Genomic DNA, 24823 nt, shown 5'->3' on the forward strand with positions numbered 1-24823 from the left:
AAAACAACAACAAACAATATACATCACTGTTCTTAAAGGAGGAGTCTACAAAGTCTGAGCATTCCGACTTGGACTTTTTACAACTTTTTTTTTACGTGTGGTGAGCTCAGTTCGACATGCTCGTCAGTGCGTGTTAGCGTCCAGCAGGCGACAGTGCGCCCTGTGTGTATCTGTTTCGACAACACGAAAAAAGAGACGAAGAAGCCGCTAAGCGGAAGTAAGGAAAAACGAAGCTAACGTGCTAACAAGCGGATAATCTTTGTAAGGTTAATTTGCAACCTTACGTCGTTTTGATGCTTTTGTGCCAATCAAAGCAAGCGTTGGCTGATTTAATTTAATGGCATATACATGTGTACGGTTTTGTTTTATTCTGTTTCTTGGTCCTGGCGAACACAAGCCTAGCATGGGCTCCTAGCTAATAGAAGCGAATAGCTGGAAAATAACACTCGTCATTTAGAGCATATAATATAATTCAAACTTTTAATATAGCCTCATTTTTTATTCAAAAGTACAAGTGTTGTTGTATGTAGTTGCAGAAGATGTCAGCAGATACTAAGATCGCTGAGCTGCTCACTGAACTCCATCAACTCATCAGACACACGCAGGTCAGCTTGCAACAGTGTCATTTGTGTGTTTGCGCGTCTGGCTACATGGTCAAATACGTGCACGTGTGTTTCAGGAGGAGCGGTCACGCAGCGAACACAACCTGCTCAACATCCACAAAACCCACGAAAGGATGCAAACGGAAAACAAAAGTCAGTGGGCGTCTTTGTTTCTTGGCGATCAACACGGCACGTTCGGCACGTGTTTGACCTGAACGTGCACTTGTTGTCCCGCAGCGTCGCCGTACTACCGCACCAAGTTGAGAGGACTTTACACCACTGCCAAGGCAGACGCGGAGGCGGAGTGTGGGTCGGTTGACTCGTGTTGTCATGGCAAGCATTGACACCTGTAAACCATTGTCATGGTAACGCATGGCAAACACGTCACTTATTGCCACCGAAACAATTGTCACGGTGTAACATGAATGTGTCACGTTATTCTGGGGACAATGAGTTGCAATAGTAGTTGTCGTGGTAACGACTGACAATGTGGAAGGTGTTGCAACAGATGACTACAAGAGTGTTGCCATGTTAACCGTTGAAGTTTGTCTCGTTTTCAGGATCCTGCGTCGTGCACTGGACAAAATAGCTGAAATCAAGTCGTTATTGGAGGAGCGAAGAATCGGTGCGTACGCGCTTGCGTCCCGTCTTGTCCCCGGCGTCCGCTCACCTCATCACACTTGTTGTCCGTTGCAGCCGCCAAGATGGCCGGAGTTTACAGCGACAGCGACCCCCCCAGGAAGACCATGCGACGTGGCGTCCTCATGACGCTTCTCCAGCAGTCGGCCATGACGCTGCCGCTCTGGATTGGCAAGCCTGGCGAGAGGTGCCGCACCACGCTCTTTTTAGTTGACGTGCTTATTGGTGCTTTGCAGTGAAGCCCGCCTACATTCTTGAAAAGCGAACTCCAGCCAACATATCAGAACTTGGCTTATGCTGCTGTTTTTGTCAGTCCATGAAATATTTATTCTCACAAAACAGTGTCTGTCCATCTTTTCAGCCCGCCCCCTCTGTGTGGGGCCACGCCCGCCAGCGGTGACTATGTGGCCAAGCAGGGAGACAAGGTGGCGGCCAGGGTCAAAGCGGTGGACGGAGACGAGCAGTGGATCCTGGCTGAGGTTGTGAGCTACAGCCACGCTGCAAACAAGTGAGAGTTCACAATAATTCAAGTCTGTGTTGTCCTCCATCTAGTGGGCAACACTGATATTACAACTTATAAACGGCAAAACACTTTTTTTGTGGCATGATTAAACATGTGCGTGCTCTCTGCTCATGCAATTATGAACAAACCAAACCACACTCACCACTTGTAACCTCTGTCAGGTACGAGGTGGATGACATTGATGAAGAGGGCAAAGAGTGAGTATGTCACCCACAGGAAGTTTGTCAGCCACGCTAGTGGGAACTGATGTCACTTCCTGTGTGTGCGCTTGCATCAGGCGACACACTCTGAGCAGGCGTCGCATCATCCCGCTGCCGCAATGGAAGGCCAACCCAGAGACGGACCCCGAGGCGCTTTTCAGCAAAGACCAGCTGGTGCTCGCCCTTTACCCGCAGACCACCTGCTTCTACCGCGCCCTCATACACGCCCCGCCGCACAGGGTCAGTCGCACACACGCACGGGCACACGCGCACACAGGCTACGTGACCCTTGCAGGTTGACTTGGATCAACCGTTGGCTCTTTCAGTACTTTTCGCTGAAAGCTCAAATTTACCACAGGTGATCCGGGACGATGATTTTAAAATGCTTTGAAAAACGGTTTGAAAGGTGTGCGAAAAAAGGTAAATGATTGTTGTGTTTGCTTTGCCACTGTGGTGTGCAGCCCCAGGACGACTACTCGGTGCTGTTCGAAGACACGTCGTACGCCGATGGGTACTCACCGCCTCTCAACGTGGCTCAACGTTACGTGGTAGCCTGCAAGGAGAACAAGAAGAAGTAAAAGCAAACCAAAGTGCACAAGACATCGTCGCACATTACCTTCGCCTCAAACTTCACCTAGTGGCAAAGCAAGGAAGTGCATTCTGCCAAAAGAATCATTTGGGGTTTTTTTTAACTTGCAAGGAAATATGTCATTAATATTAACTGTAAATAGTAAAATATGTGTGAAATTGTTTTTAAACATTAAAAGATACAAAGTGAGCCATGTATTTGTTAATGAGCACATAATATAAGCATCACACAACTTATGCATTGTAGTGAACCCCATTTTAGTGCACGGATGTCCATGCACTTCTTAAAAGTCCTATCTCACAATTTGGTCAATTTAGTAGTAGTATGTAAATAGTGCACGAGTGGGTGCTATTTTTACAAAAGCACAAGTAAGCGGGATATTTTCGCAACGGCGGATTGCACTGAAGGCAGCACGGCGCAAGTCCGTTAATGCATCAATGACGTGTACGCGATAAAACACAAGATGGCGGAATCGGTGAGTTCGTCTCTCATGTTGTTTGGTTATAAAGCAGAAACAACTAGATTAACTCCAGAAACTGTTCTTGACATTACAGAGTTCTGTGTTTAATTAGCGCATACCCGTAGCTTTGACGTCAAAGTGATGTAAACAGTCAAAGTAGCATGTAGCTAGCCCAAGATAACTTAACAAGCCCTCAGCTTCACTTCAAAACATGCGCAAATAAACAATTATTATTCTCCCATGTAAGTGACCCACGGCATTGGAGTCGATATGTTTTGTTTTGCAACTTAGAGCTGTAGTTTCAAATGCTGACCATTCAAAACTAAAACCGTAATCTGGGCTAATAAAGGACAAGTTTTCATTTTTTCCCCATTGCGTTGCGATCTCCAAAGATCAAAGCCTGACCCCTGACCCAAAATTTCAGATAGTTTATACACAATGAGAACATAGAAAATGTTCCTTATTAGCCCAAATTATCCTCTAGGTTTATGACAAAAATTGATATATTTTTTAATCATCAAGACCAATATCATTGAAGCACGAAGAAAATGGTGTTAAAAATTCGTCACTATTTTTTTAAGAAAGTATTTGTATTTTCTATTTGATACATCATCTGGAATCAAAGCGCATACTTTTCCTGCCAATGATGTCACAGCACGCGAGCAGTTGATAGCGTGTGGCAGTAGGTGATCAATCAGAAAATGCCATTTCCTTCCTGTCATGTGGCGTCTCCGTCAGCCAGCTCTCTGATGAAGACTCGGCGGCGGCGGTCAAGCCGGCGCCCAAACGCCGTCGCATCTTAGACTCTGCGGCCATTGTCCCCGTGCCCATCTACTCTAACAAGGTCAGTTCAAATGATAAATAATAAAAGGCACTGCAATGTCTTTAATTCACATTTTATTGTATACAGTCTGAATCGAAATAAACGTCAAGTTATTGTTCAGGCCAGCAGTGCAATGATGCCGCTGAATGTTTGGCTGTCTTGAAGGTGAACAGCAGCCTGCGACTGAAGACGAAGATTCCAGTCTTGACAGAATATGAAAGACCAGGTCGGAGGGGGCCAGGAAGATGTTGCTTCTGCCAATGACAAATTTCAATACCACTTTTGCTCTTTTTGTCCGCAGACAACAGCGATGTGGACAAACTGTGGTCGCCGACGGCGGGTCAGAAAAAGCTCAGCATCACCATCAGCGACTCTGATGACGAACAGGAAGTGTATGTGCACACCAGGAAGTAACGCGTGCACACCAGGAAGTAGCGCATGCACACACACACAAAATTCATCATATGTTTGTGTGTGTGTGTGCGTGTGTGTGTGTCAGAAAGGAAGAAAGTCCCTTGCTGTCTTCTCCCCCTTCCCCAGCAGACATTTCCTTCCAGAAACCGTCGCGACATTCAAAGAAGAAGATAAAGTGAGTGACCTTGCATATGTACAGCTGCAAGACGCTGCACATTATTAGCACTTTGCTACTTTGTTGCGCAACATCAATAAAACTATGGCGTGTGTGTGCACGTGTCAGCGAGGTGGACAGGAAGCTGCGTGCCGTGAACGCCGTCTTCTCCCCCAATGGTGTATCCACCAGGGGACGGCGACGTAACCTTCCACAGCAGGATGCTGACGACGTGATGATCATGACGGAGACTGGGCTGCGGTCATGTGACCAACAGGTGCTGAAGGTGCGATGTCGCACTGACGTCTACAAGTTGCCCGTCACGATGGTACGTGCGCACACATGCCACCTGCGCTCAATCACTTTAGTCAAGTCAATCAACAATCAGTCAACAATCAATCAATTATTCAACCTTCATGATAGTTTTTGACAGACTTTGCCAAAATCTGCTTGTGCCTCAAAATGTCCCCCCGCGGTGCACCCCAGAGCACATCGGTGGGCCAGATGCTGAATCAGTTGGCGGACATCTTGGGCGTGCCAGCCTTCCGCCTGCGGCTGCTGAGGGAGGAGGCGGAGCTTTCTGCCGAGGCCAATGTGGGCGACTTGGGCCTGGACATTGCTGACATCTTGGGTGAGTCACATGACAAGTGCAAGTCTTTTGTCAAACCTCTCCAATGCCAGCCTGTCATGTATTAATGTTTGTTGTGTGTGTCTAGAATGCGTCGTCATGGCAACAGATGAGAGCCCGGTCATCACGGTGCGTCTGCAGGGCAAAGACCGAGATTCTACGCGGGTCTTCTCCGTGCACAAAGTTTGTAACCGCCGCCACTTCCTACCACTCTCGTTCACTTGGATAACGGCTAATGGGTGTTGTAGGAGGCGGAGCTTGGCGGCATTTTCTCGCAGTATGTATCTGCGCTCCCCGACACCAGCAAGCAGAAAGTCAAGTTTCACTTTGATGGCTGCAAGGTGACGGAGGGACAGACGCCGGCGCAGCTGCACATGGAGGACGGAGACATCATCGAGGTGTGGACGTGATGCTGACACAAAAGCACTGATGCCTTCTTTTGTCAGTGCTGGGGAAAATAAATCACTGTATTTTTAAGAAGATTTTGTTTGTACTCTGGATGACATTAAAGACATTTTTTGGTTAATTGTTGCCTTCTTGTAAAAAATATGTGCACGTTAGGGAGTTGTTCATAGAGAGCAAAACAATATTTACAGCAAAGGCAAGGATTGTTTATTCACACCGAAATATATTTGGTTATCAACATAATCGATGACAAAAGGCTCAAAACGTCAGCTTGTTTGGGTCACGTGGGCCAATTTTGCCTCAGCTGTCAGATGCGGACACGTGACAGTCCGTCACGTGAGCTACGGACCGGAAGTTGACAGCAAAGCATCATGGCGGCAGCAACCAAATATAATTTGTGAGATTTTCCACTCGCACAAACTTTTCTCGCCGGGCGACAACAAGAAGAAAGCAACAAAAACATGTTTGTTTAACAGCCTCGGGGAGATTAAGTCCGAAGTGGACGAAAGCGTCTGAGTCGTCGCATTTGGAGGTAAATACAAGTTTCTCACCCCCCCATGTTTATTTTGGGCTTTCCGATGGCGCAATAGCAACACATTAGAACATATGTTGACATGATCAACATGCTGCTCAGGCGCTCGTCTATTTATAATAATTATTATTTTAATTTTGTTAAAGTGTTTATCGGATTCGCTCGTATCAGGCGCCAGTAACGTCACACGTATGTGATTTGTCGATTGCAAATTCCTACGTGCTTACGAGCACTGAATTAATTATCTTACACTTAGTAACAGTTGGTGACATAGTCGAGGCCAAAAGGGCCAAGAATTCCTTTGGAAATTCTATCTATAAATGTGATTTAAAGACTGCATTTGCGATTAATTTATACATGATGATCGGGGGGGAATAAAAATAAATAAGTCTTGTTGATGAGCGAATGATTGATTGCCCGTTAAAGCTGTCCAGTCACATGCTTTCAGTCCCGGAAGAAACGCGTCCACACATTCCTCCAAGACACGCCCATCTCTAATGCAACTCGTGACTTTGCTTCTTCAAGACGCTGCGCCGTCAGGCCACTTGATTAGGTACACTTCAAACATGCATCATATGCAAATCTACTTGTAGGTTCATATACTAGTATACTGTGTGTCCTCACTGGTAAATCCTTTCTGCACATCAGTAGAATGACAGACTACTGAGTCATGTTTTTTTTACCCCCCACTGAAGTCATTCTATTACTGGTGAGGACAAAGAGGATACTAGTACATGACATAAAGCTGAATCTCCTTGATGTGGTTGTAGCTAATTGCATGAGCTGTCTGTCATTGCCCCCAGCGGCCGCCATGTCCGCGGACGCGCCTGCATCGGACGCAGCGCCGTTTTTGTCTGACGACAGCGAGGTGGCATCAGCGGAGGAGGAGGAAGTGGAAGTGCAGTGTCGGGATGCGGTGCAGAATGAGGAACTTAGCGGCGTGACGCCAGTGCGTGCTGTGCTGACCGTCCTGATCCTGAGCTACATTAACCTGCTCAACTACATGGATAGATTCACCATCGCAGGTACAAGCGTGCGCACGCGAATGTGCACACGACAGGTTGCACGCTGATGATGTCATATGCCCGGCAGGTGTCCTTCCCGACATTGAGCGTTATTTTGGAATCGATGACAGCAAATCGGGTCTGCTCCAGACGGGTGAGAGCACGTCCGACATAGTGTACGCGGATGCCGCCTTCAGCGCTCTACTGGACGTGGACCATGTTGGATGTGGCAGAGTAGGACCATCGCTGAAAAGGGGACGGGCGATTCGCCTCCTGAAATTGTTGCCACATCCAACATGGTCGCTATGTCGGTGCAAGATTGAGCACTGGACGAAAGGCGGCGGATGTGGGCGGTGACCTCACTCCCTGCTGCCTCTGGTTTCCAGTCTTCATCTGCAGTTACATGTTCCTGGCGCCGCTCTTTGGTTACCTGGGCGACCGCTACAACCGCAAGTTGATCATGAGCGTCGGCATCACTTTCTGGTCCGTCGTCACGCTGGTCAGCTCCTACACGCCCAAGGAGGTCAGCGGCAACCTTCGCAAACTTGCCATTTGTCCTCCTCCATGTTGTCCTCGTCTGTGTGCTCAATGGGCGAATTGGCTTGTGCGGCCGGTGACGACGAGTGCCTGTGTTGTCTTTTGCTTTCAGCACTTCTGGGCACTGCTGCTGACACGGGGCTTGGTGGGCGTAGGCGAGGCCAGTTACTCCACCATTGCGCCCACCATCATCGCCGACCTCTATGTCAAGGACCGCCGCACAAACATGCTGTCTGTCTTCTACTTTGCCATTCCTGTCGGCAGGTAGGAGCGCCGCCGGCGCCGACGTGCGCCTTCATTTCTGACAGTGAGATCCTCTTGCTTTCTCCGCAGTGGCCTGGGCTACATCGTGGGCTCCCAAGTCAGCAACGTGGCCAAGGACTGGCACTGGGCTCTGAGGGTGCGTCCGTGGCTGTGCGTCCGTGTCCGTGCATGTGCTTGTTGTTGTCTAAGTTGTCTGGCTTTGTCACAGGTGACGCCAGGGTTGGGTCTGGTGGCCGTGCTGCTTCTGGTCCTGGTGGTGCAGGAGCCCAAACGCGGTGCCGTAGAAGCTCGGTCCGAACATCAGCTTCATCACAGCAGCTGGACGGACGACCTGCGAGCGCTGAGCAGGAAGTAGGTGCACCAGCCGGCTGGGCTCGCCCGTTTGCTAAATACTAACCCGATGCGCTCTCTATATTTGCGGTGATTCATTTGCAGCCCGAGCTTCGTGCTGTCCACGCTGGGCTTCACAGCTGTGGCCTTTGTTACGGGCTCCCTGGCGCTGTGGGCGCCCACCTTCCTGTTCAGGGCAGCCATGTTTACGGGTGAACGCGCGCCCTGCCAGGAAGCTCACTGCTCATCCTCGGACAGGTGAGCCCCGGGGAGGGAGGGAAGGGGATGTCGCTCGGAATTGAGACGTAACGTTAACAACAGTTTTTACACCTTTTTTTTTCTGGACTGGCAACTGGCCCATCTGTCTCATAACTTTGGTGATTTTGTGCCTGCAGTCTGATTTTCGGCGCCATCACATGCGTGACGGGCGTGCTGGGCGTGGCCAGCGGAGTCCAAATCAGCCGTCGGCTCCGAAGCCGAACGCCGCGCGCCGACCCGTTGGTATGTGCTGCTGGCCTCCTGCTCTCGGCGCCCTTCCTCTACCTCGCTGTGGTCTGTGCCCAGGCCAGCACCGTTGCCACTTATGTGAGTAGAGCGTTGCCACCTCTGCCACTTGTCATCCGGCGCTCGCCACTGGTTTGTTGTTTGGAATGAAGACAACGTTGTGTTGTGCGCAGGTGTTTATTTTCCTGGGCGAAACCTTCCTGTCCATGAACTGGGCCATCGTGGCCGACATCCTGCTGGTCAGTGCCGTGACGTGACGCACGTTTCCTCTCTTCTCCCTCCTTATTCTTCTACTTACATGCTTGTGTTTCTTTTTTGTTGTTGTTGTTAGTATGTGGTGGTTCCTACGCGGCGCTCCACCGCCGAGGCATTTCAGATTGTCATCTCGCATCTTCTTGGAGATGCCGGAAGTCCTTATCTCATCGGAGTGGTACGCGTGCGTTCCATCTTGTCGCACGCGACTCATTTTTTTATCGTCCAGATTGCGTGATTATCCAGCGCCACTGTTTTCTTTCAGGTGTCGGATTCTTTGAGGAAACGGGATTCCTTCCTGTGGCAGTTTCGCTCGCTTCAACTTTCTTTGCTCCTGTGCGCCTTCGTGGCCGTCGGGGGCGGAGCCTTCTTCCTGGCCACCGCCCTCTTCATCGAGCGAGATCGCCACCGAGCAGAGAACTTTACCCCCGCAGGTGATCTAGCACGCTCGCTTACGCGCAGCACATCAGGTGACGGTGGCAATATGATGTGACTCGGTGTGTCCGCAGATGACGAGCCCATCCGGGTGCCCAAAAGTGGGCGATCCACTCTGGTTCCAGTGTCCAGCGTTCTGATTTGACGGCCTGCCAGCCGTCTTTTCCCAGTGGGAGGGAGCAGCCGCTGATATTTTTATCACTTTTTTTTTTATTTGAGACAAGTCCAGCAGCGAACTCTAATGACGCCACATCTCCAGAAAAAGGCTTTTTTTTTAATAAGAAAAGACCACTTTTAGGATACTCAACTGTTTGTGCGGTCTTTTAGGATACTAGTGTTGCCCTTTCTTAACTTGCTATGTGTCCGCTTCTGTCAAGGTGTTCAACTTTCTGCTCTTGTAGTTACCGGCGTTTGTCATTTTCCCACCTGCGGCCTCGGTGGCCGCCCGCTTTGCTAACTGGCTTCTTAGATCAACCAAATAAACCAAGATAAGTTGTTTACTCCTTCATTTATGTCACTTGTTTGGACGAGACTGCATCTAGTCACTGGTCACCTTTTAGGTGCTTGCTAATCATCCAGTACTGGCTAACCAACTCGTAGTTTGCAAACCAGATTTTCTACTACTTATCTTATAGTCAACGTTTCGGCATATGTCTACTCGCCTCCTCAGAGTTACTATATTTACTAATCGTCCTCTGCTTTGCTCGTTGTCCTCTCGACATCCAACAAGTCTGACTTCCTGGTGATTGCCGTCCCAAGTTGTCCTCGGCTCTGGTTTTCATCTCATCTTAATCTTGTCATGTAGTCATCTGCCTGTCTCAGACAAATCCAGGTGGTTCAGTGCGGGTTTAGTTAGGTGTAGTTCCGCCCTCTCCCCCCCCCCAATCACCTCGATGTGGTTTCCTGTTCATCGGTGTGAAGATCTTCTTCCATCGCGGCAGAGGAGCCCGCTTTGAGCGCGTGTGGCGTTGAAAGCGGCGGGCGATTGGCCTAGAGGAGCAGGAAGGGGGCGGGAGTAAGTCGTTGCCAGATGAGCCCGCGTCGGCGGCGAGGAGCCCGAAACGGCTGACCGGCCCAGATCTACTCGCACATTGACCGCCGTTGCTGAGGCGCCGTTGCTGAGGTGACGTCACGGCGTCGTTTTTCCCCGCGTGCACCTGGCTGACGGGAAGTCCTCCAGTTCGCCTTCATCCTGTCATTGACGCTTCTTTCTCTGTACCTCGCACACCCTTCATACAAGATGGCTGCCTGACACGCTCTGAAAACACTCGACAGCCAAAAAGGTTTCACCTTTTTGTCTTCTTCTACATCATCTTTATTTTGTTCTACTTGGTCTTATGTCTTCTCCTTCGCCTCCTCTTTGTCCATCATCTACTTCATCATCTTTATGTTAACTCAATTCTTCATTTTTATCATCATCTGCTTTGTCGTCATCTTCATCCTCACTGTTTTCTCCTTTGTTCACAAGGACACAAAGTTCAGCGGCAGCGGCGCTGCGACTTCCTGAGTGTGGCGTGTCGGCCATGTTGTCTTCCTTTGACGTGAGTTGTGGGTGATCCGTTTTTGCCCTGCCCGCTTTTTGACTGGCGTTGTGGTTACATCCTTAGGTCGCATCTCTGCTCCTGCCCGCACTGGTGTCGGCCGCCGTGTTGGCGTGCGGCGTCGCCCTGGCGTTGGCATGTCTTCACTGCAGGGACAATGGACCACCCGGTTCGCATGATGTCACTTCTCGTCACCTTCTGTCATCAATGTGTTCAACTGAACTGTTTTTATTTTCTGTTTTGGTGTCGTCAGTTTCCATTCCAGATGCACGCTACACCAGCATGTACATCCCGTGAGTTGAACGCTTTGGTGGAACCGATCACAATGCGACCAATCACTTTCGGGTCGCACTCGATATTTTTTGTCCCTGAAACACAGGTCCACTCAATTCAATTTTTGTCTCTCACACACAGGTCCTCTCAATTCACACTGGTCCATCCACGTAAGTTGTTTAGCTCCAGAAGCTTACGTTTATGGCTAAAGCTAACAAGCTAAATTAGATGAGGCCTCAAGGAAGAACTATTGAAACCTGCTCAGACAAGGAAGTGAAACATGTAAGACGACCAATTGCAATCCATTTTCTGGATGAACGAGAACATCCGCAGCCATCTGACAACTGTTTATCGCTAAAACTAAATTTGGCAGAAGCTAAGAAACTAAATGACTATGTTGCATTTTGAAGCAAGTTTGTGGCAGAAGCAGATATGGCAGATGCTAAAAATGACAAATTAAAAGCTAACACATTTGAAGCAAAGGTTTGTGGAGGCTAACAAAGGAAGCTTTTATCAGCACAAACTTTTACTGATTTGCAGATCAGTCGACTCACCTGACTCCTGGCCCGCCGTCACCTTTGTGAGTTGCGCCACATTCTGGACTTTCGTGTCTTATCTGTCATGTTCCTCATCACATCTTTAATGACATTCTTCACATGGTTGATGTTCACATCTTTCATGTTCCAAGCATTCCCGCTTTGGGTGGTGGAAGTCAGCGCAGCGGAAGATCCGACAGAGAGCTATCAGAAAGCGGTGAGATGAAAGGATGAAAAAGTTCCACCAAGTTGAAGGACATTTTTTTTTAGTCCTGGTCTTCTTTCTGCAGAAAGTAACCACAGCTACCAGAACTCCCACAATGGTGAGCCTTCAAATACCTTCACACGCTTGTTCTGATTCTGGTTTTCCTTCATGTTCGGGGCTTTTTTTTGTACTTCTACTATTTCTTCAGTTAGTGTTTTTCTTGTGCTTTGGGTTCTTCTTCTACATCTTTGCTGAACTCTGTCTCTGGTCTGAGGAACTGAAAAAGACAAAATGCTGGCTGGCCCTGTAGTGGAGGTTCAGCACTTTGAGTTGTGTGAGTGGAAATATAAGAATTGTTATCCAAAGAGAAATGCATGATTTTTTTTTGTTTGTCGTTTGTTTCCACAGAACAAGAATCTCTTGGTCCAGATTACATGTAAGTTCTACAGGTTGTTGGCATCACAGTGCCTGCCATGTCCTGTCTGATCTTGTCCTTGTTGTCGGTCTTGCAGAATCGTGTTGCCAGGAGACGAGCCTCCTGCTGCCAATCTTAGCGGCGCCTCCACGCCAAGCTCAGGTAGCATCCGACGCACTTGCCGGCTTTTCTCGGTAGTGGTCATTTAAAAATGGACACCACGTCTTTGTTGCAGGCGAACTGCACAGCTACGAGAACGTCCAATGTAAGCACCTGCAAAGATCACCAACCTATGTTACTGCTGACTTCCTGTCTTAGAGCCTGTCTTAGCTAACTGTCTCTCCTCAGCTCACCCTGGCTACCTGAACGTGACTGCGCTTCCTCCAGAGGGTAAGTTGATCGTCATCGTTGTCAATCTGATTGGCAAGCAGGAAGTGGAACCTTGTCAGGAAGGTGGGCAGCGCCCTTGCTGCCTCCTCCCTGATGGATTGATGCTTACTTCCAGGTGAGACGCCAACGTTGTCGTCCCAAAGGGATGAAGACGACGACGACAGCGATGACGGCGAGGAGAAGTACGTCAATCAACCCAGCGTAAGTGGAGATAAGCTTCAGAAGATTCCCAATTGGATGTCTTGTCAATGGCGAGCATCAGATGAGTTACTTTGCCTTGCAGGTGATGTCATCTAGCCCGCTGCATGATGGGATGTAAAGAGGAATGGAGCTTGACCAATGTCAATGTCGTTTTGTTTTTTATAATTTTTTTGTTGAACTGACGACTCCTGAGAATGTTTTCATCCACACTAGTGTTTTTCAATGTAATTAAAGTTGACAAAAATCATTTCCTGTGCTCATTGGCGTTACAAGCAAATGTCTGATAAGAATTTAGATTCTTATATTTAATATAAGAATGCTCATGTTGGGGTAGAAGTGCGGCTCCTGCTCCGAAGCACAAGGTGGCAGTGTTGCATCATGTGGTTGTTTATGATGCACTACCGGAAGAAGAAGGCGAAGGGGAAGAAGAAGGCACTCGAGGGCGGCAGCGAGTGAGCCATTTTGTATCGAACGTAGTTTTGAGATGAAGGATTAAATGCTCTCTTAAGAAGATTGCGTTCTTAAAAACAAACAATCGAACAAAAATAACGAGCTTGGGCGGGATCCAACGCCGAGTGAGAAGGCGACCACCAGTGAGTTGGGTGTGATTAGTTTTGTTTTTCTCAGGAAGGCGAACAGCACTCGGCGGGCGGCAGCACCATGAGTTTTTACGGAAGGCCTCCGCCTGACGTCGACGGCATGACTTCCCTCAAAGTGGACAACCTGACGTACCGCACCACGCCGGAGACCCTGCGGCACGTCTTCGAGAAGTACGGCCGCGTCGGGGACGTGTACATCCCGCGAGACCGCTACTCCAAGGATAGCCGCGGCTTCGCCTTCGTCCGCTTCAACGACAAGCGTGACGCGGAGGACGCCATGGACGCCATGGACGGCGCGCTTTTGGACGGACGTGAGCTGCGCGTCCAGATGGCCCGCTACGGCAGACCTCCGGATTCGCATTACAGCGGCGGGCGTCGTGGAAGCTGCGGCGGTGGCGGAGGAGGAGGAGGAGGCCCACCTCGAAGGTACGGAGGCTCCAGTCGCCGAAGCAGAAGGTAAGAAAAAAAAAAAAAAAATGGAGCCAAGCGGAGACGCTTTGTTTGGCAAAGCATGGTCAACAATGCACGGTGCTCTAGCAGAAGTGCATTGGCGCTTCATTTTAAAAGGCAGGAAAAACAAAAATATACTGTTTGATTTTGTCTGTCTTTTTAAATTTTGATCATTATTTTTCATGTACATTTAATGATCATCTAGTTTCTGAGTTTGGTCATGTAATGTTCGGAAGATGAGCCGTGATTGGTCTTTTTACCTGAACCCTCAGCACGTGATGTTATTTCAGTCGCAAAATGAATTTTAAACAGTATTAAGCACGAAAAACAATGAATTTATTATTTATAGACAAAATATTTATACTGCTACAATCAGCTAAGTGCATTAGTTTATCAAAACGTATTATTCCACCTTGAAGTATATCAACATACCTAAAGATTAATCTCTAATTAGTGATGCATTCCTCAATTTTACCCAAATTATTTCACCCCTTTGGTACTTTAATCAATATGTTACATGTATATGTGAATGTGGCAAAAAGGTTTACAATGTCTACATGTCAACTTTGTTCCCGCAGCCCCCGACCAAGAAGACGCAGCAGGTCCCGCTCTCGGTCCCGCTCTCGCTCCCGAAGCCGATCCCGTTACAGCCGATCCCGCTCTAGATCTTACTCCAGATCCAAGTCCCGCTCTCCTCGGAACAAGAAGACCAACGCAAGGTCCCGCTCCAGGTCCCGCTCCAGGTCCGCCAGTCGCTCCGTCTCCCCTCCAAAAAGAGGCTCTGGGTCCAGATCTAAAAGCCCGCCCAAGTCAGCCGCTGAGAATGGAGGAGACTCACCCTAGTTGGCAGCAACCTGGGTGAGAACTTTATTTTGCATATCTACAATGAACTTGAGACTTAACAATGACTGTCTTGTTGAATGTCCAGTTTTCTTATTGGCATGTGAAGTGCCGTGGAAAAGTATTCTGATTTTGTGACATTTACAGCCTTGAAGCTTGATCTCCTACCCTACTGACTTTATTTTTCTTTTTTTTCTTTCAGGTGAAGGATGGATGATGATGTTCCAGGGCAAGAAGCCGCTTGTTCCGGAGAAGGTTGTCTTTGCGGCTTCTGCGTCGGTTTTTTTTCTTTCTTTTATTTTCCTCTGTGCTTTTCGTCATGAATATAAACCTTTGCTCTCTAGTGAGCGGGCTGGTGTTGCAAGGGACGTTTTACTGTCCTGGGGTTTCTAAACAAGTGGCTCCGCTCCATGGACTCGGACACTCCCGTTCAAGGAGTCGGTGTGGTTTCATGTCTAAAGCGAAACATGGTTGTAGTCGGCTGTTATCATCAAAAACTTTTTTTATTTTCATAATGTTGTCTTTGTGCACTAGGCGCAGTTGTGATGCAGTTGTTGCTAAGGTGTTGCTGTGTGTTGCTGGTGCCCTCAGCGCTGCAGTATTCTTCCCTCAGCGGTACGCTCGCGACGCCCCTCTTGTACCATCTGCTCTTTTAGTTGCATTATTTTTTTTTCCATGTGACTTTCATTAAAGATTTTCTTCACATTGTCTTTTTTATGACATGTAGGTTTTTTACTTGCACCGACTGGAGCTGTGCAGCTGCAACCTTCTGGAAGCTCCGCAGATCCATGTTGGTGGTCTTTTAATAAACTACTACTGTATAACACGCAAGCTTAAGCATCCCTCACTTAAAGATGACAATACTATTTGGAAATCAAAATGACCGCTCATCAGTATTTAAAAAAATAAATCGCCACTGGCAGGCAGAATCTTCACATCTCCAAAATGACACACTAGGGTGGTCCAAACATGATAAAATTTGTATTGTGCAGGGTGAGGAAAACAGGGTAAAGGTGCCAATAATCATAATAATCATGTAGTCTTAATGTGCACAAGGGCTGTCACTAAATTTATCATTGTTTATCCAACAAAATTACGGCCATAGTGTCTTGATTAGCCAAAAAAAAGTTTAACGATAGCATGTAAGACTATCTTTGCTATAGGGCAGGGTTCGGGAACCTATGGCTTGCGAGCCATATATAGCTCTCTTGGCGACGTTAAAAACATTATTAAAAAATACATTAGTACACTCAAAAAATCGTTGTCTTAATTAAAATACATGCATTTAATTGTATTTAACCTATCGGTTTTTTTTTAAAATGGTATGGCTCTCACGGGAAATTATTTAAAAAATGGGCATTTATGGCTCTGTCCGCCAAAAAGTTTCCCGACCCCTGCTATAGGGCTTTCGACAACAGGAAGTACCCAAAACGTTACTTTGAAACGTCCTGCTGAGGTGAATTACGACAAAAATGAACGGCCGACCACTGTTTAACTGACAATTGAGTTTAATTTTTTTGAATGTTTCTTTTACTACTTGTGCTTGAGCCACATAGCTGCCATGAACTAAAGTAATCAAAACTGGAACGTCAGCCTGTGCCTGAAGCGACACCTGATGGGAGTCGCTCCTCTGATTCGTCAGATGTCCTAGCACGTCATAGGCGTGATGACGTACTGTGGGCGGGGCTATAAAGGCTTGTTTTTCTTGATGCTCACCATCTCCGGACTCCATTTTGAGTCAGCTTGTGTGGCAACGCCGAGCGGAAAAAAAGAAAAAAAGCTAAACTTAGCCTAGCCTGTCGTCGCCCTTTCTTTAGGCCCGAACGCTACTAGCACGACCCGAACCCACTCAGCCGACGAAGCAACGCTCGCGAACCAAGTTACTATCCGAAAGGAAAGCAAATCTTATCGTATGTCCGCTATCCAGAACCTCCAAACTTTTGGTGAGTGTTATGGGAGCGACAGGGTGGGGGGAAGGGCAAGCGATGTTTTTTTTTTTTTTTCACTACAGATGTTCGGATAATATTGAGTTTTCTTTTCTTTCTCGTACACGATTAGGTTTGGCGTGACGTTAACGTTTAAATTGATGCAATAATATTGTGTGATGATTTGATGGAATTCGGCGATTAGCAGATTAGCTGGCCTGAGCTAATGTCAACGCGGCCGCCATTTGGCAGGAAGCTAACAGCCTGTTAGCTTTTTATCCTTGACAGTTTTTCTTCTAACTAAGGTTTTAAATTATTTTGCAGAAAAACAATTTCACAGGAAAGTTGATGTTCTTTTATCGTGCCAATTTGGATTACCAGGAAAGTTGCCAGGGGTATCTGAAAAAAAATCTTGGTCAATTATTTTGACGTATCCTCCTTTCGATGTGCTTCGACACCGTCGGTTTTGTTGTTTTTATTGTCCTCGCATTGTCTTCACTGGGTGCTGGAAAGCACGCCGCTGATGTCATAAGTGGCCTGTTTAATTTCATTGGTTCCTCCAAAGTGAAAGCGTGAAATCTAATCTTGGAGTTTTTTTTTTTATGGGGAGCAGCAATAGGCATGCGCAGGCACTGCGCAATTTGACCTTTGAGTCAGGATTCCCGAGCCAGTCGAGGGATTTGGCTGATACGGTCGCGATGAACCGTGTGCTCCATGAGCTCATTGTTCATATTTATACCCCTAGACCCCTTTGCTGATGCAACTAAGGGTGATGACTGCCTCCCAACTGGGAAAGAAGACTACATCCACATAAGAATCCAACAGCGGAACGGCAGGAAGACCCTCACGACTGTCCAGGGCATCGCCGCCGAGTATGACAAGAAGAAGCTAGTCAAGGCCTTCAAGAAGGTCTGCACCTTCTTGTTACTTGACACCCATTATTGTTTTCGATTAGATTCAGCTTTGTTCTTTTTGGTCACCGATACAAAGAACTGTCACTCGAGTATCTCATTGTTTGCCGCTTGACCCAACAGAAATTTGCTTGCAATGGGACCGTGATCGAGCACCCGGAGTATGGTGAAGTGATCCAACTTCAGGGAGATCAGCGGAAGCACATCTGCCAGTTCCTCATAGATGTGAGTCGCAGTCATCCTGCCTTCATTTGTTTACCCTTTGCAGCTCATTCACTGTGTCATCTTTGTTGTAGATTGACCTGGCCAAAGATGAGCAGCTCAAAGTACACGGCTTTTAGACGCTACCAATAGCCCCCTCACCCGGAAGACTATCATTTCCCCCACCCCCAGGCCCCCACCCCCAATGTGCTGCTGTCGCTCTTCCTCTCCCTGCCCCAGCTCCTACTAGCTAAGGTGAACAAGCTGTTCTAACATGGGACTGTGTACCACCACTGCCGCCCTCCACCACCAGGGGGCAGACTCTCTGCGGCAGCGCAGACTTCCTGTAACTCCTCACAACATCCGAGACGAATGGTGATGACGTCTTCATGCCTTCCCTGGGTTATTTACTTCTTTTTTTTTTCCCTTTTTAGGTCTTTGTGCCACTATGCGGAGGCACTATTCATGTAACTTTTTTTGTTTTGTACTTAAGGTGTTTCAATAAAATGATGCGTCTCCATATGTTGTTGAGCGGTGATTGGCTCAGCCAGAATGTTGTTAATAGAGGCTGGTGACAGTTATGCCACCGTAATAGAAAAGATATCAAGATGAGTGGGTTTGCAGTCATTCTCCTACACAGGCTCATCTTCTGTAGATGACCTAGTTAAGAGCGGTTTGTGAGGCATTCAAATATCCTTGAAAACAAATCCAAAGCAATTGTAACTTCATTTGATTTGTTCTTTTTTCCTCACATGCACCAAATTAGTCATATATAACCTAGCAGTAATTGCTAACTTTCCAAGGAATATCAGATTTCAAATTGTTGGTGACCCCATACCAGAACTTATTTCACAATAGTGAGTGGAAGATATATGTTAAGTAATGTAAGACTATAAAGATAAGCAAGCCAATTGTGTAGTAAATACCTGATCTCATTTTTGGGCGTTCGCCTCTTTCGAGCCTTCTCGCGTGCCGTAGGTTTCTAAGGCAACGTCGATGCAGCCATTGTTGATGGCTGTGGAAGAGTCAAAGCTCACGACGCTCTTCTCTAACTTCTCTTCCTTCTGTCCTCGTCCAGCTCCAAAAACAAATACGTGGGTAAATGATGACTTTGGAGTTTCGTTTTTTTCTTTCTTTCCTTTTTCTTTCAGTCGACTCAGTTGAGCGCTAAAATGGCGCTGAAGCTAAATTTCGCCTCCTGCTAGCGTTACCCTTTTACTTTTAAAAAGGTTGTTCAGTAAGTAGATTTGGGTTGTCATTCGTCAAGGTTTGAGTACAAACGTGAGCAATGGATTGCGCTTCGTTTTTTAGTAGTCTGACGTCATAGCGGACAGGAGACTCATGTGTTTTGACAATAACTTTGCCATAAGGACGAAGAAGAAAAGAGTGACGTCATCCGACAAGAAGAGAAATAAAAGCAAGAAGCTGTTTGCTCTTCATCTTCAACATAATCTCTTCTTCAATAAACTCTGACACCAGGTAAGCACGTGCGTCAGGATCGATGACCCCCCCCCCCCCCCAACCCCTTGCACAGTATATCGATGATCCAATTTCAATTAATTGGGCCGAAAATTATTGAGTGCAAATTACATACAATTGAGCAACTGTCAATGAAAGTGGCACACACAGGATGTTCCACTAGATGGGAGAAATTACACAATTATCTTGTGCCTCGAGTTTTAGTTCAGTTTTTGTTTGATGCTGGTCATTTCAATCTCTTCCCTTCAAAATTCACATCAGAGAAGACACAAGCAATCACATGAAACAATAAGCGTGAACAGAGCAAGCCAAAATGTAGTTGATGATGACGATGTTTTGTTTTGTGACTGCAGGCAAACTGAACATGTGACCTTCAAGTTAGCTGAGAATGACCGTAAGAAAAAACAAACATTAAAATCATAAATTTGACACCTTATCTAACATGATATGGTCTTCTCGCTCAGCTTGTTCCTGTTTTGGGTTTGGCGGTCCCTTTACCTGCCATCATTATGGCTGGCGTCACTCTCTACATGCTGGTGCTGGCCCTCGTCCTCTGGATACGATTCTGCCTCAAGGTATGTAGCGCCCCCCCGCGGAAAAACAAGCAAGTAAGCTGAGTGAGATGTCGCGGTCTGTGTTGAAGGAGCGCTGTCCACCGTTGTGCGGCTCCTGCTGTCCCGACTTCTCCGTGTGGGATCAGTGCTTCCGACTGGCGCAGTCGTGCGACTGTCGACTGCCTACGCTGCGCTCGTGTCTGATGGACGTCGGATCGCCCCCCTCGGTGAGAGACCGCGCAAAACGCCACACCTTGCAGGGCCGTGGATTTATCCTTACAAAGGTGAGTGAGGTTGGTGGCTGCTGTTTGTGTTTGCAGTGTTCCAGCTGGGACTGCGCATGCACGTGTCAGCCCCCCGAGTGCGAGTCGTGCAACTGTCTGTGCTTTGAGATCCGTATCAAGTAGTGCGCAGCAAGAACATCATTCAACACAAATGCTACATATTAAACAACTTTTACAATTCTACGCTGCCAAGGACATTTTAGCTGAAATGGACTGAATGGGAGAAGATGTCAACGTGCCATCTTTGTCAGGATTTGTGTGGAAGGATTTTTCTAAGCTCAAGAAAGTCCTACTGATGGCTTCACAATAGTGCCAATGACTTTGTTTCCTTTGACCCTTTGAGCACATTTGTCTCAGTTCAAGTCACCCAAAAATATATATTTTTTTTACCTTTTACATTAAACACTGAAATGTTGAAATTGTGACTTTCGATCAATCCATCGATCCATCCATCGATCCATCCATCCATCCATCCATCCATCCATCCATCCATCCATCCATCCATCCATCCATCCATCCATCCATCCATCCATCCGACATACTGGACTGATTCAGCCATGTCTTTATTTTTCTCTCTCTCCATTCAACTCCCGTACCCTCCTTTCTTTTGTTTTTCCCGCCATCCCTCACGAAGAGCGTAGTAGAGCAATTAACAAATAAAACGTAACCCAGGTAACGTAAATATACACATCATTACAGCATGTTATGAAATAAAGATCATTACATAAATATACATATATATATGTAACATTTAATTTATATATATATATATATATATATATATATATATATATATATATATATATATATATATATATATATATATATATATATATATATATATATATGATCCCTAAATTAAATGTTACATATGTACAACTATTTACGTTTATTAAGGACGGTGTCAATATAAATATGTTTTGACAAAATCATCAAAAAGAGCGAAACATTCATTTTCACAATTTCTGTAAAGAAAAAAATAGTGCTCACATTATTTCTTTGGATGTCTGTACAAGTTAATGGGGAGGTTGAAAGTTTGATCAGCATCAGAAGCAATAATCCAAGTAATTAAAAAATAGCTTTCACATTAAAGTTGGGACACTTTGCGGGTGCCACTTCCTGTTTCGTTCAGTTACATATTGCCATCAGGACAACGTGCAAACCCACGCCGACCAACAGGAGCTCGCTGAGGTGGGATGGCGGTGCTGAGCTGGAGGTGGTGGGTGATAAGAAATCCCCCACTGCCTGTCTCAGGAAGTTGTTAAAGACACTGAGGTTGGGCAAGACTATCATTTGGTCCTCTCGTCCTGCTCGGCTGGCGTTGGTGGTGTCCAGCACCGCCGCCTGGTACCAGAAGCTGCCCAGCTGGCACATCAACGCCCCACCAGTATTCTCCTGCATGGACGCAAGTCACATGACAGAAGTCACATTCTTGTCCATTCTGAATTTTATCTTCCAAAGCCAGCTTAGATGTGCAATGTGAAAGCAGCAGAAGAAGTGAAGGTCACCTGGTCAATTGTCAGTTCAGTACAAATGGAGTCGGTGGACGTCCCGTTCCCGCAGTCCAGCAGAGGCGTCTGGACCTCCTCGAGAACCTCTGCAGCGCAAAACGGGACGAGAATGACAAAATGTGAGGAGGTGACTTCCCGAGGATGACCAATGGATGACACACACATACTTAGAAGACAAAGAAATTTAACAAAGTACTTTTCTGTAAACGTCAAAGAAAATTAAGTAGTGCAGATATGTACCTCCTCCTTGGCTCATACTCCACCCGGCAGCCCAGCAGATGGAACCAGTGGCGAAAATCTGCCCACTGGCCATGCAGATTGGTTGGATGAAGTTGGACAGCGGCGGCGGTGATGCCAGCCGCAAGACCGCCACATTCGGACCCGACCGTGTGCTGGTTGTGATCGTGATCACGTTCACCGCCGTCTCAGAACCACTTTGACCCAGGAAGACGGTCCACTCGGACACCGCGTCGGACCTGCAAAGCACAAGCCCGCTTTAAGCATCTGACGTTTGCTCGTGTGCCGACTTGTCGCCTTACTGTGCGGTGCATTGTGCGCTGGTCAGCACGGTGTCCACGCTGACCAATGTGCCGCTACATACGAGACTTCCATTCAAATGCAGACGAGCCGCCCAGGGCCAATCGCCCGCCGTGGCCGATCCAGAACCCGAGAGGCGCTCATTCAATGGCGCGTTCCCACAAAAGACCTCTGCACAAAAAAATCCCTCACTTTTCCGCAACCTTAATACTAATATTTTAAACATTCATTTTTGACTTGCATTAAAGTGGCGGTGTGCGGCACTGCTCACCTGTGAGTGCGTCAGTGCTAGTACTGATGAGCGGCGGGGTTGTGCTGATCGGCGTCTGGTCACCGCAGCTAACCTGCAGGTCAGGGTCGGTTCCCGAGGATGTGAAGGTGACAAACCCCGGCAAGTTGTCGCTACCAATGTGGCCGCTGATCCAATCCTGGTATCGAGACACCCGCGTGTAGACTCCCGGCAGGTTTGGCCTGGCGCAACCTTCTCCAAAGCTCACCACCCCGCTTTGAACCCACCTGGCACCTTGCTTGCTCACCATTGGACCGCCAGAATCACCCTGTGGAACACGACAATCTTCTCATGAGCGGGATTACGTTTGGCACGATTCTTTTCTGTGAACGCCATCAAAGGTCACCTGACAGGCATCCTTTCCTCCTTCTCGCAGGCCCGCACAAATCATGTTGTCTGTGATCGTAGCGTCGTAGTCACAATTGCATTGGCTGTTTCCCACCACGGGAACCTCCACCTCCATCAGGTTTTCAGGGAATGGTAGAGGAACTGCACACACAAACACATCATCCCATTAAAAGAAACTAATTTGACAATTTGGAGTTCAGCCGTACGCTAGCATCAAAATAATTGTTCTTATTTTTGCTCGGACTGACCTCCCGAGCCGATGTTGCCCCATCCCGTGACCCAGCTGTCGGTTCCGGTGAAGAAGGTGCTTCCGCTGGCGGCTAGGCAGACAGGCGCGATGAAGTTGTTGAAGGTCACGGGCGAGGAAAGCCTCAAAAGGACGATGTCATTGTCGAAGGTAGTCGGGTCGTAGTCGGGATGGCGGATGGTCTCAACTATGTCGCGGCTAACCTCGTTTGCATTTGAACCTTGCTGACTCTGACGACCCAAAAACGCCCTCACAGGTCTGGTACTGCACAAAAACAAAGAAATGATGACATCAAGTCAATCTACTTTTTAATTCCAATGGCTCATTATTTGGCATCAAAATGTCCTCGCTGGAGACCTCAAGTCGCAAATGCCCCGCTTTAGTCTGGAGCAAATTTGAAGTACCTGAAAAAGCAGTGTGCGGCCGACAGCAGCCACTCGCTGTTGATGAGCGTCGCCCCGCAAAAATGGCCCCTCGGAGACACGTGCAGGCTGACCTGCCAGGGCCAATCACCTTGGGAAGCCGCCTGACCCCCCACAATGCGGCTGTTGAGCTGGGCCAGTCCGCACACTAAAAACACACACACACACACACACACACACACACACACAATGGTTTACGATAATCCAAAATAGACTTTTTAGGATCTTGTTATTGATGAACACTTAGGCCTCTTGTACCATATTTTCATTAAGCAACAGTCATTTATTGCAATTGCATTATATACAATAAATCAATTTACCAATTACAAATATATAAATAAATAGACAAAAGGCTTACCCTCTGGTTGCGCTCCACATTCTGAAGATTGAAAAGATAAAAAGAAGAATTCCAGTTGTCATTGCAGTTATCACTGTTCATTGTACATGAAGCGAACAATTGGAAGGCATTCAAAGAATGTGAACAATCAAGTACCTGGAAGGGGATAAAGAAAGCTATTCAAGCTAAAAGGAAGTAGAAATGTTGTGCACGATACGGTAAGTCCCTGTTATCGTTATCATGTTGGTTGCTGTCTGACTGGTTTTGATGGCGTCATTTTTTTTCCATTTGCCACCAGCTTGTCTATGAAAACGTTTGTCTGGTGGGTCTCTTTCCCCTCGGCATGGTCGAACGGGGAAGTTTTAAAAATCCCGGGGTAGTGATGGAGTCAGGAATGAGTGAATGATTCCAAACGTGGTGAATCATTCAATCATTGCTACAAAAGAAAGAAATGATCAAAAACTCCCAAATCAGCAGCATGCAATTTTTAGAGAAGGAAATATCTGGGGCCTTTAGATACAAATATTTCTGTAAGGATAAATTTGCTCAGTTGCGGCACAAAAAATATAGCCCTTTAGTTGGACGGATCAACACGAAATATTGTGGACAAGTCTACCATGACAGGACATGTGAAAAAATGTCAAGAACCCAATTTGAAAAGGGATTCGACCATTTTGGTCAAATTCCGAAGTGGTATCCTCGACAACTGGGTGATCCAAGAATGTTTGGATGACGTAAAACTGTGATGATCATTTTGAAGATTTTCTGCGGGACTTCTGGAAGACACGCAAACTCTATCCAGCAATGGACCACGCCATGCATAAAGATCCCAAATGTAATTCTTCTGAAGTCATCAAAATGACAAAACGTTTGACTAAAAATAGAGATGACCAAAAATCTTTCTAACCTGTGCCCAGCAGCAGTAGCAGCAATGTCTTCAACATCAGCTTGTCCATCTCGTTCATCTCCACAAAGCGCATGGAGGGCTGACATCAATAAGTACATACGGAGGACACGCCCCCACATGAAGCCA

The 24823-nt window shown here is 47.1% G+C and overlaps 8 protein-coding genes across 21 annotated transcripts; 7 read left to right on the plus strand and 1 right to left on the minus strand.

The window, feature by feature from the left end:
* The first annotated feature begins 115 nt into the window (after nucleotides 1-115).
* sgf29 (SAGA complex associated factor 29) lies at nucleotides 116-2742 on the plus strand. 3 transcript variants are annotated; one of them, XM_049744405.1, is made up of 10 exons: nucleotides 116-261; nucleotides 531-605; nucleotides 680-755; nucleotides 840-912; nucleotides 1163-1227; nucleotides 1299-1428; nucleotides 1603-1749; nucleotides 1926-1961; nucleotides 2042-2204; nucleotides 2426-2742. In XM_049744405.1, the coding sequence occupies exons 2-10, from the start codon at nucleotides 540-542 to the stop codon at nucleotides 2540-2542; spliced, it is 873 nt and encodes a 290-aa protein (XP_049600362.1). In that variant the 5' UTR covers nucleotides 116-261; nucleotides 531-539; the 3' UTR covers nucleotides 2543-2742. The 3 variants fall into 3 exon arrangements, with proteins under 3 accessions (XP_049600362.1, XP_049600363.1, XP_049600364.1); XM_049744406.2 differs by having other exon boundaries at nucleotides 117-217; XM_049744407.2 differs by having other exon boundaries at nucleotides 187-266.
* Nucleotides 2743-2924: 182 nt separating this feature from the next.
* Nucleotides 2925-5558, plus strand: nfatc2ip (nuclear factor of activated T cells 2 interacting protein). The gene is made up of 9 exons (XM_049744404.2): nucleotides 2925-3028; nucleotides 3756-3857; nucleotides 4002-4062; nucleotides 4138-4228; nucleotides 4336-4425; nucleotides 4534-4732; nucleotides 4891-5035; nucleotides 5121-5215; nucleotides 5281-5558. The coding sequence occupies exons 1-9, from the start codon at nucleotides 3017-3019 to the stop codon at nucleotides 5440-5442; spliced, it is 957 nt and encodes a 318-aa protein (XP_049600361.1). The 5' UTR covers nucleotides 2925-3016; the 3' UTR covers nucleotides 5443-5558.
* A 179-nt stretch (nucleotides 5559-5737) lies between these two features.
* Nucleotides 5738-9803, plus strand: spns1 (SPNS lysolipid transporter 1, lysophospholipid). 6 transcript variants are annotated; one of them, XM_049744384.2, is made up of 15 exons: nucleotides 5738-5834; nucleotides 5914-5969; nucleotides 6418-6522; nucleotides 6773-6994; nucleotides 7062-7127; nucleotides 7360-7496; nucleotides 7623-7774; nucleotides 7844-7910; nucleotides 7983-8125; nucleotides 8210-8362; nucleotides 8500-8689; nucleotides 8782-8847; nucleotides 8940-9038; nucleotides 9126-9294; nucleotides 9370-9803. In XM_049744384.2, exons 4-15 carry the CDS (start codon nucleotides 6781-6783, stop codon nucleotides 9438-9440), a joined length of 1527 nt encoding a protein of 508 aa, XP_049600341.1. In that variant the 5' UTR covers nucleotides 5738-5834; nucleotides 5914-5969; nucleotides 6418-6522; nucleotides 6773-6780; the 3' UTR covers nucleotides 9441-9803. The 6 variants fall into 6 exon arrangements, with proteins under 6 accessions (XP_049600341.1, XP_049600340.1, XP_049600339.1 ...); XM_049744386.2 differs by having other exon boundaries at nucleotides 5798-5834; nucleotides 6404-6522; XM_049744388.2 differs by having other exon boundaries at nucleotides 5816-5834; nucleotides 6495-6522.
* A 157-nt stretch (nucleotides 9804-9960) lies between these two features.
* LOC125983285 (uncharacterized) lies at nucleotides 9961-13103 on the plus strand. Of its 3 annotated transcripts, XM_049744415.1 has the most exons (15): nucleotides 9961-10418; nucleotides 10536-10578; nucleotides 10764-10836; nucleotides 10903-11005; nucleotides 11090-11129; nucleotides 11251-11279; nucleotides 11650-11689; nucleotides 11798-11862; nucleotides 11936-11968; nucleotides 12259-12286; nucleotides 12363-12427; nucleotides 12501-12530; nucleotides 12614-12655; nucleotides 12771-12856; nucleotides 12939-13103. In XM_049744415.1, exons 3-15 carry the CDS (start codon nucleotides 10819-10821, stop codon nucleotides 12972-12974), a joined length of 615 nt encoding a protein of 204 aa, XP_049600372.1. In that variant the 5' UTR covers nucleotides 9961-10418; nucleotides 10536-10578; nucleotides 10764-10818; the 3' UTR covers nucleotides 12975-13103. The 3 variants fall into 3 exon arrangements, with proteins under 3 accessions (XP_049600372.1, XP_049600371.1, XP_049600374.1); XM_049744414.1 differs by having other exon boundaries at nucleotides 9961-10578; XM_049744417.1 differs by lacking the exon at nucleotides 10536-10578.
* Nucleotides 13104-13263: 160 nt separating this feature from the next.
* LOC125983282 (serine/arginine-rich splicing factor 2) lies at nucleotides 13264-15571 on the plus strand. 5 transcript variants are annotated; one of them, XR_007486666.2, is made up of 5 exons: nucleotides 13264-13911; nucleotides 14484-14763; nucleotides 14948-15000; nucleotides 15280-15360; nucleotides 15473-15571. XR_007486666.2 is itself a non-coding variant. In XM_049744410.2 (3 exons), exons 1-2 carry the CDS (start codon nucleotides 13517-13519, stop codon nucleotides 14746-14748), a joined length of 660 nt encoding a protein of 219 aa, XP_049600367.1. In that variant the 5' UTR covers nucleotides 13264-13516; the 3' UTR covers nucleotides 14749-14763; nucleotides 14948-15455. The 5 variants fall into 5 exon arrangements, 1 of the variants encoding a protein (XP_049600367.1); XR_011088399.1 differs by having other exon boundaries at nucleotides 14948-15360; XR_007486664.2 differs by lacking the exon at nucleotides 15473-15571 and having other exon boundaries at nucleotides 15090-15455.
* An 885-nt stretch (nucleotides 15572-16456) lies between these two features.
* Nucleotides 16457-18304, plus strand: eif1 (eukaryotic translation initiation factor 1). Its single transcript, XM_049744420.1, has 4 exons — nucleotides 16457-16688; nucleotides 17416-17579; nucleotides 17705-17806; nucleotides 17878-18304. Exons 1-4 carry the CDS (start codon nucleotides 16658-16660, stop codon nucleotides 17920-17922), a joined length of 342 nt encoding a protein of 113 aa, XP_049600377.1. The 5' UTR covers nucleotides 16457-16657; the 3' UTR covers nucleotides 17923-18304.
* Nucleotides 18305-18466: 162 nt separating this feature from the next.
* On the plus strand, nucleotides 18467-20518 carry LOC125983288 (uncharacterized). The gene is made up of 6 exons (XM_049744421.1): nucleotides 18467-18880; nucleotides 19153-19261; nucleotides 19615-19655; nucleotides 19726-19836; nucleotides 19905-20042; nucleotides 20136-20518. Exons 3-6 carry the CDS (start codon nucleotides 19650-19652, stop codon nucleotides 20220-20222), a joined length of 342 nt encoding a protein of 113 aa, XP_049600378.1. The 5' UTR covers nucleotides 18467-18880; nucleotides 19153-19261; nucleotides 19615-19649; the 3' UTR covers nucleotides 20223-20518.
* A 127-nt stretch (nucleotides 20519-20645) lies between these two features.
* LOC125983264 (serine protease 27) lies at nucleotides 20646-24823 on the minus strand. The gene is made up of 10 exons (XM_049744378.2): nucleotides 24698-24823; nucleotides 23812-23832; nucleotides 23436-23601; nucleotides 23033-23295; nucleotides 22783-22925; nucleotides 22419-22704; nucleotides 22150-22318; nucleotides 21851-22086; nucleotides 21608-21696; nucleotides 20646-21494 (listed from the first exon to the last, which is right to left on the minus strand). The coding sequence occupies exons 1-10, from the start codon at nucleotides 24768-24770 to the stop codon at nucleotides 21228-21230; spliced, it is 1713 nt and encodes a 570-aa protein (XP_049600335.1). The 5' UTR covers nucleotides 24771-24823; the 3' UTR covers nucleotides 20646-21227.

This window comes from Syngnathus scovelli, chromosome 16, assembly GCF_024217435.2.
Source record: "Syngnathus scovelli strain Florida chromosome 16, RoL_Ssco_1.2, whole genome shotgun sequence".
Classification (NCBI taxonomy): Eukaryota; Metazoa; Chordata; class Actinopteri; order Syngnathiformes; family Syngnathidae; genus Syngnathus; species Syngnathus scovelli.

Bases quoted from the DNA above. Each gene is read 5' to 3' on its own strand.
- sgf29 (XM_049744405.1), top strand. From the start codon at position 540: ATGTCAGCAGATACTAAGATCGCTGAGCTGCTCACTGAACTCCATCAA. The intron at 1,750-1,925 runs GTGAGAGTTCAC...AACCTCTGTCAG, and splicing joins TACAGCCACGCTGCAAACAA to GTACGAGGTGGATGACATTG. The intron at 2,205-2,425 runs GTCAGTCGCACA...TGTGGTGTGCAG, and splicing joins TACACGCCCCGCCGCACAGG to CCCCAGGACGACTACTCGGT.
- nfatc2ip (XM_049744404.2), top strand. The intron at 4,063-4,137 runs GTCGGAGGGGGC...TTTTGTCCGCAG, and splicing joins GACAGAATATGAAAGACCAG to ACAACAGCGATGTGGACAAA. The intron at 5,216-5,280 runs GTTTGTAACCGC...TGGGTGTTGTAG, and splicing joins GGGTCTTCTCCGTGCACAAA to GAGGCGGAGCTTGGCGGCAT.
- spns1 (XM_049744384.2), top strand. From the start codon at position 6,781: ATGTCCGCGGACGCGCCTGCATCGGACGCAGCGCCGTTTTTGTCTGAC. The intron at 6,995-7,061 runs GTACAAGCGTGC...TATGCCCGGCAG, and splicing joins GGATAGATTCACCATCGCAG to GTGTCCTTCCCGACATTGAG. The intron at 7,775-7,843 runs GTAGGAGCGCCG...CTTTCTCCGCAG, and splicing joins TTTGCCATTCCTGTCGGCAG to TGGCCTGGGCTACATCGTGG.
- LOC125983285 (XM_049744414.1), top strand. The intron at 11,130-11,250 runs GTGAGTTGAACG...TCTCACACACAG, and splicing joins TACACCAGCATGTACATCCC to GTCCTCTCAATTCACACTGG. The intron at 11,690-11,797 runs GTGAGTTGCGCC...TCATGTTCCAAG, and splicing joins CCTGGCCCGCCGTCACCTTT to CATTCCCGCTTTGGGTGGTG.
- LOC125983282 (XM_049744410.2), top strand. From the start codon at position 13,517: ATGAGTTTTTACGGAAGGCCTCCGCCTGACGTCGACGGCATGACTTCC. The intron at 13,912-14,483 runs GTAAGAAAAAAA...TTGTTCCCGCAG, and splicing joins TCCAGTCGCCGAAGCAGAAG to CCCCCGACCAAGAAGACGCA.
- eif1 (XM_049744420.1), top strand. From the start codon at position 16,658: ATGTCCGCTATCCAGAACCTCCAAACTTTTG. The intron at 17,580-17,704 runs GTCTGCACCTTC...TTGACCCAACAG, and splicing joins TAGTCAAGGCCTTCAAGAAG to AAATTTGCTTGCAATGGGAC. The intron at 17,807-17,877 runs GTGAGTCGCAGT...TCTTTGTTGTAG, and splicing joins TCTGCCAGTTCCTCATAGAT to ATTGACCTGGCCAAAGATGA.
- LOC125983288 (XM_049744421.1), top strand. The intron at 19,837-19,904 runs GTATGTAGCGCC...TCTGTGTTGAAG, and splicing joins GGATACGATTCTGCCTCAAG to GAGCGCTGTCCACCGTTGTG. The intron at 20,043-20,135 runs GTGAGAGACCGC...TTGTGTTTGCAG, and splicing joins ACGTCGGATCGCCCCCCTCG to TGTTCCAGCTGGGACTGCGC.
- LOC125983264 (XM_049744378.2), bottom strand. From the start codon at position 24,770: ATGCGCTTTGTGGAGATGAACGAGATGGACAAGCTGATGTTGAAGACA. The intron at 23,833-24,697 runs GTTAGAAAGATT...TTCAATCTTCAG, and splicing joins GCTACTGCTGCTGGGCACAG to AATGTGGAGCGCAACCAGAG. The intron at 22,705-22,782 runs GTGACCTTTGAT...CGTGTTCCACAG, and splicing joins GAGGAAAGGATGCCTGTCAG to GGTGATTCTGGCGGTCCAAT.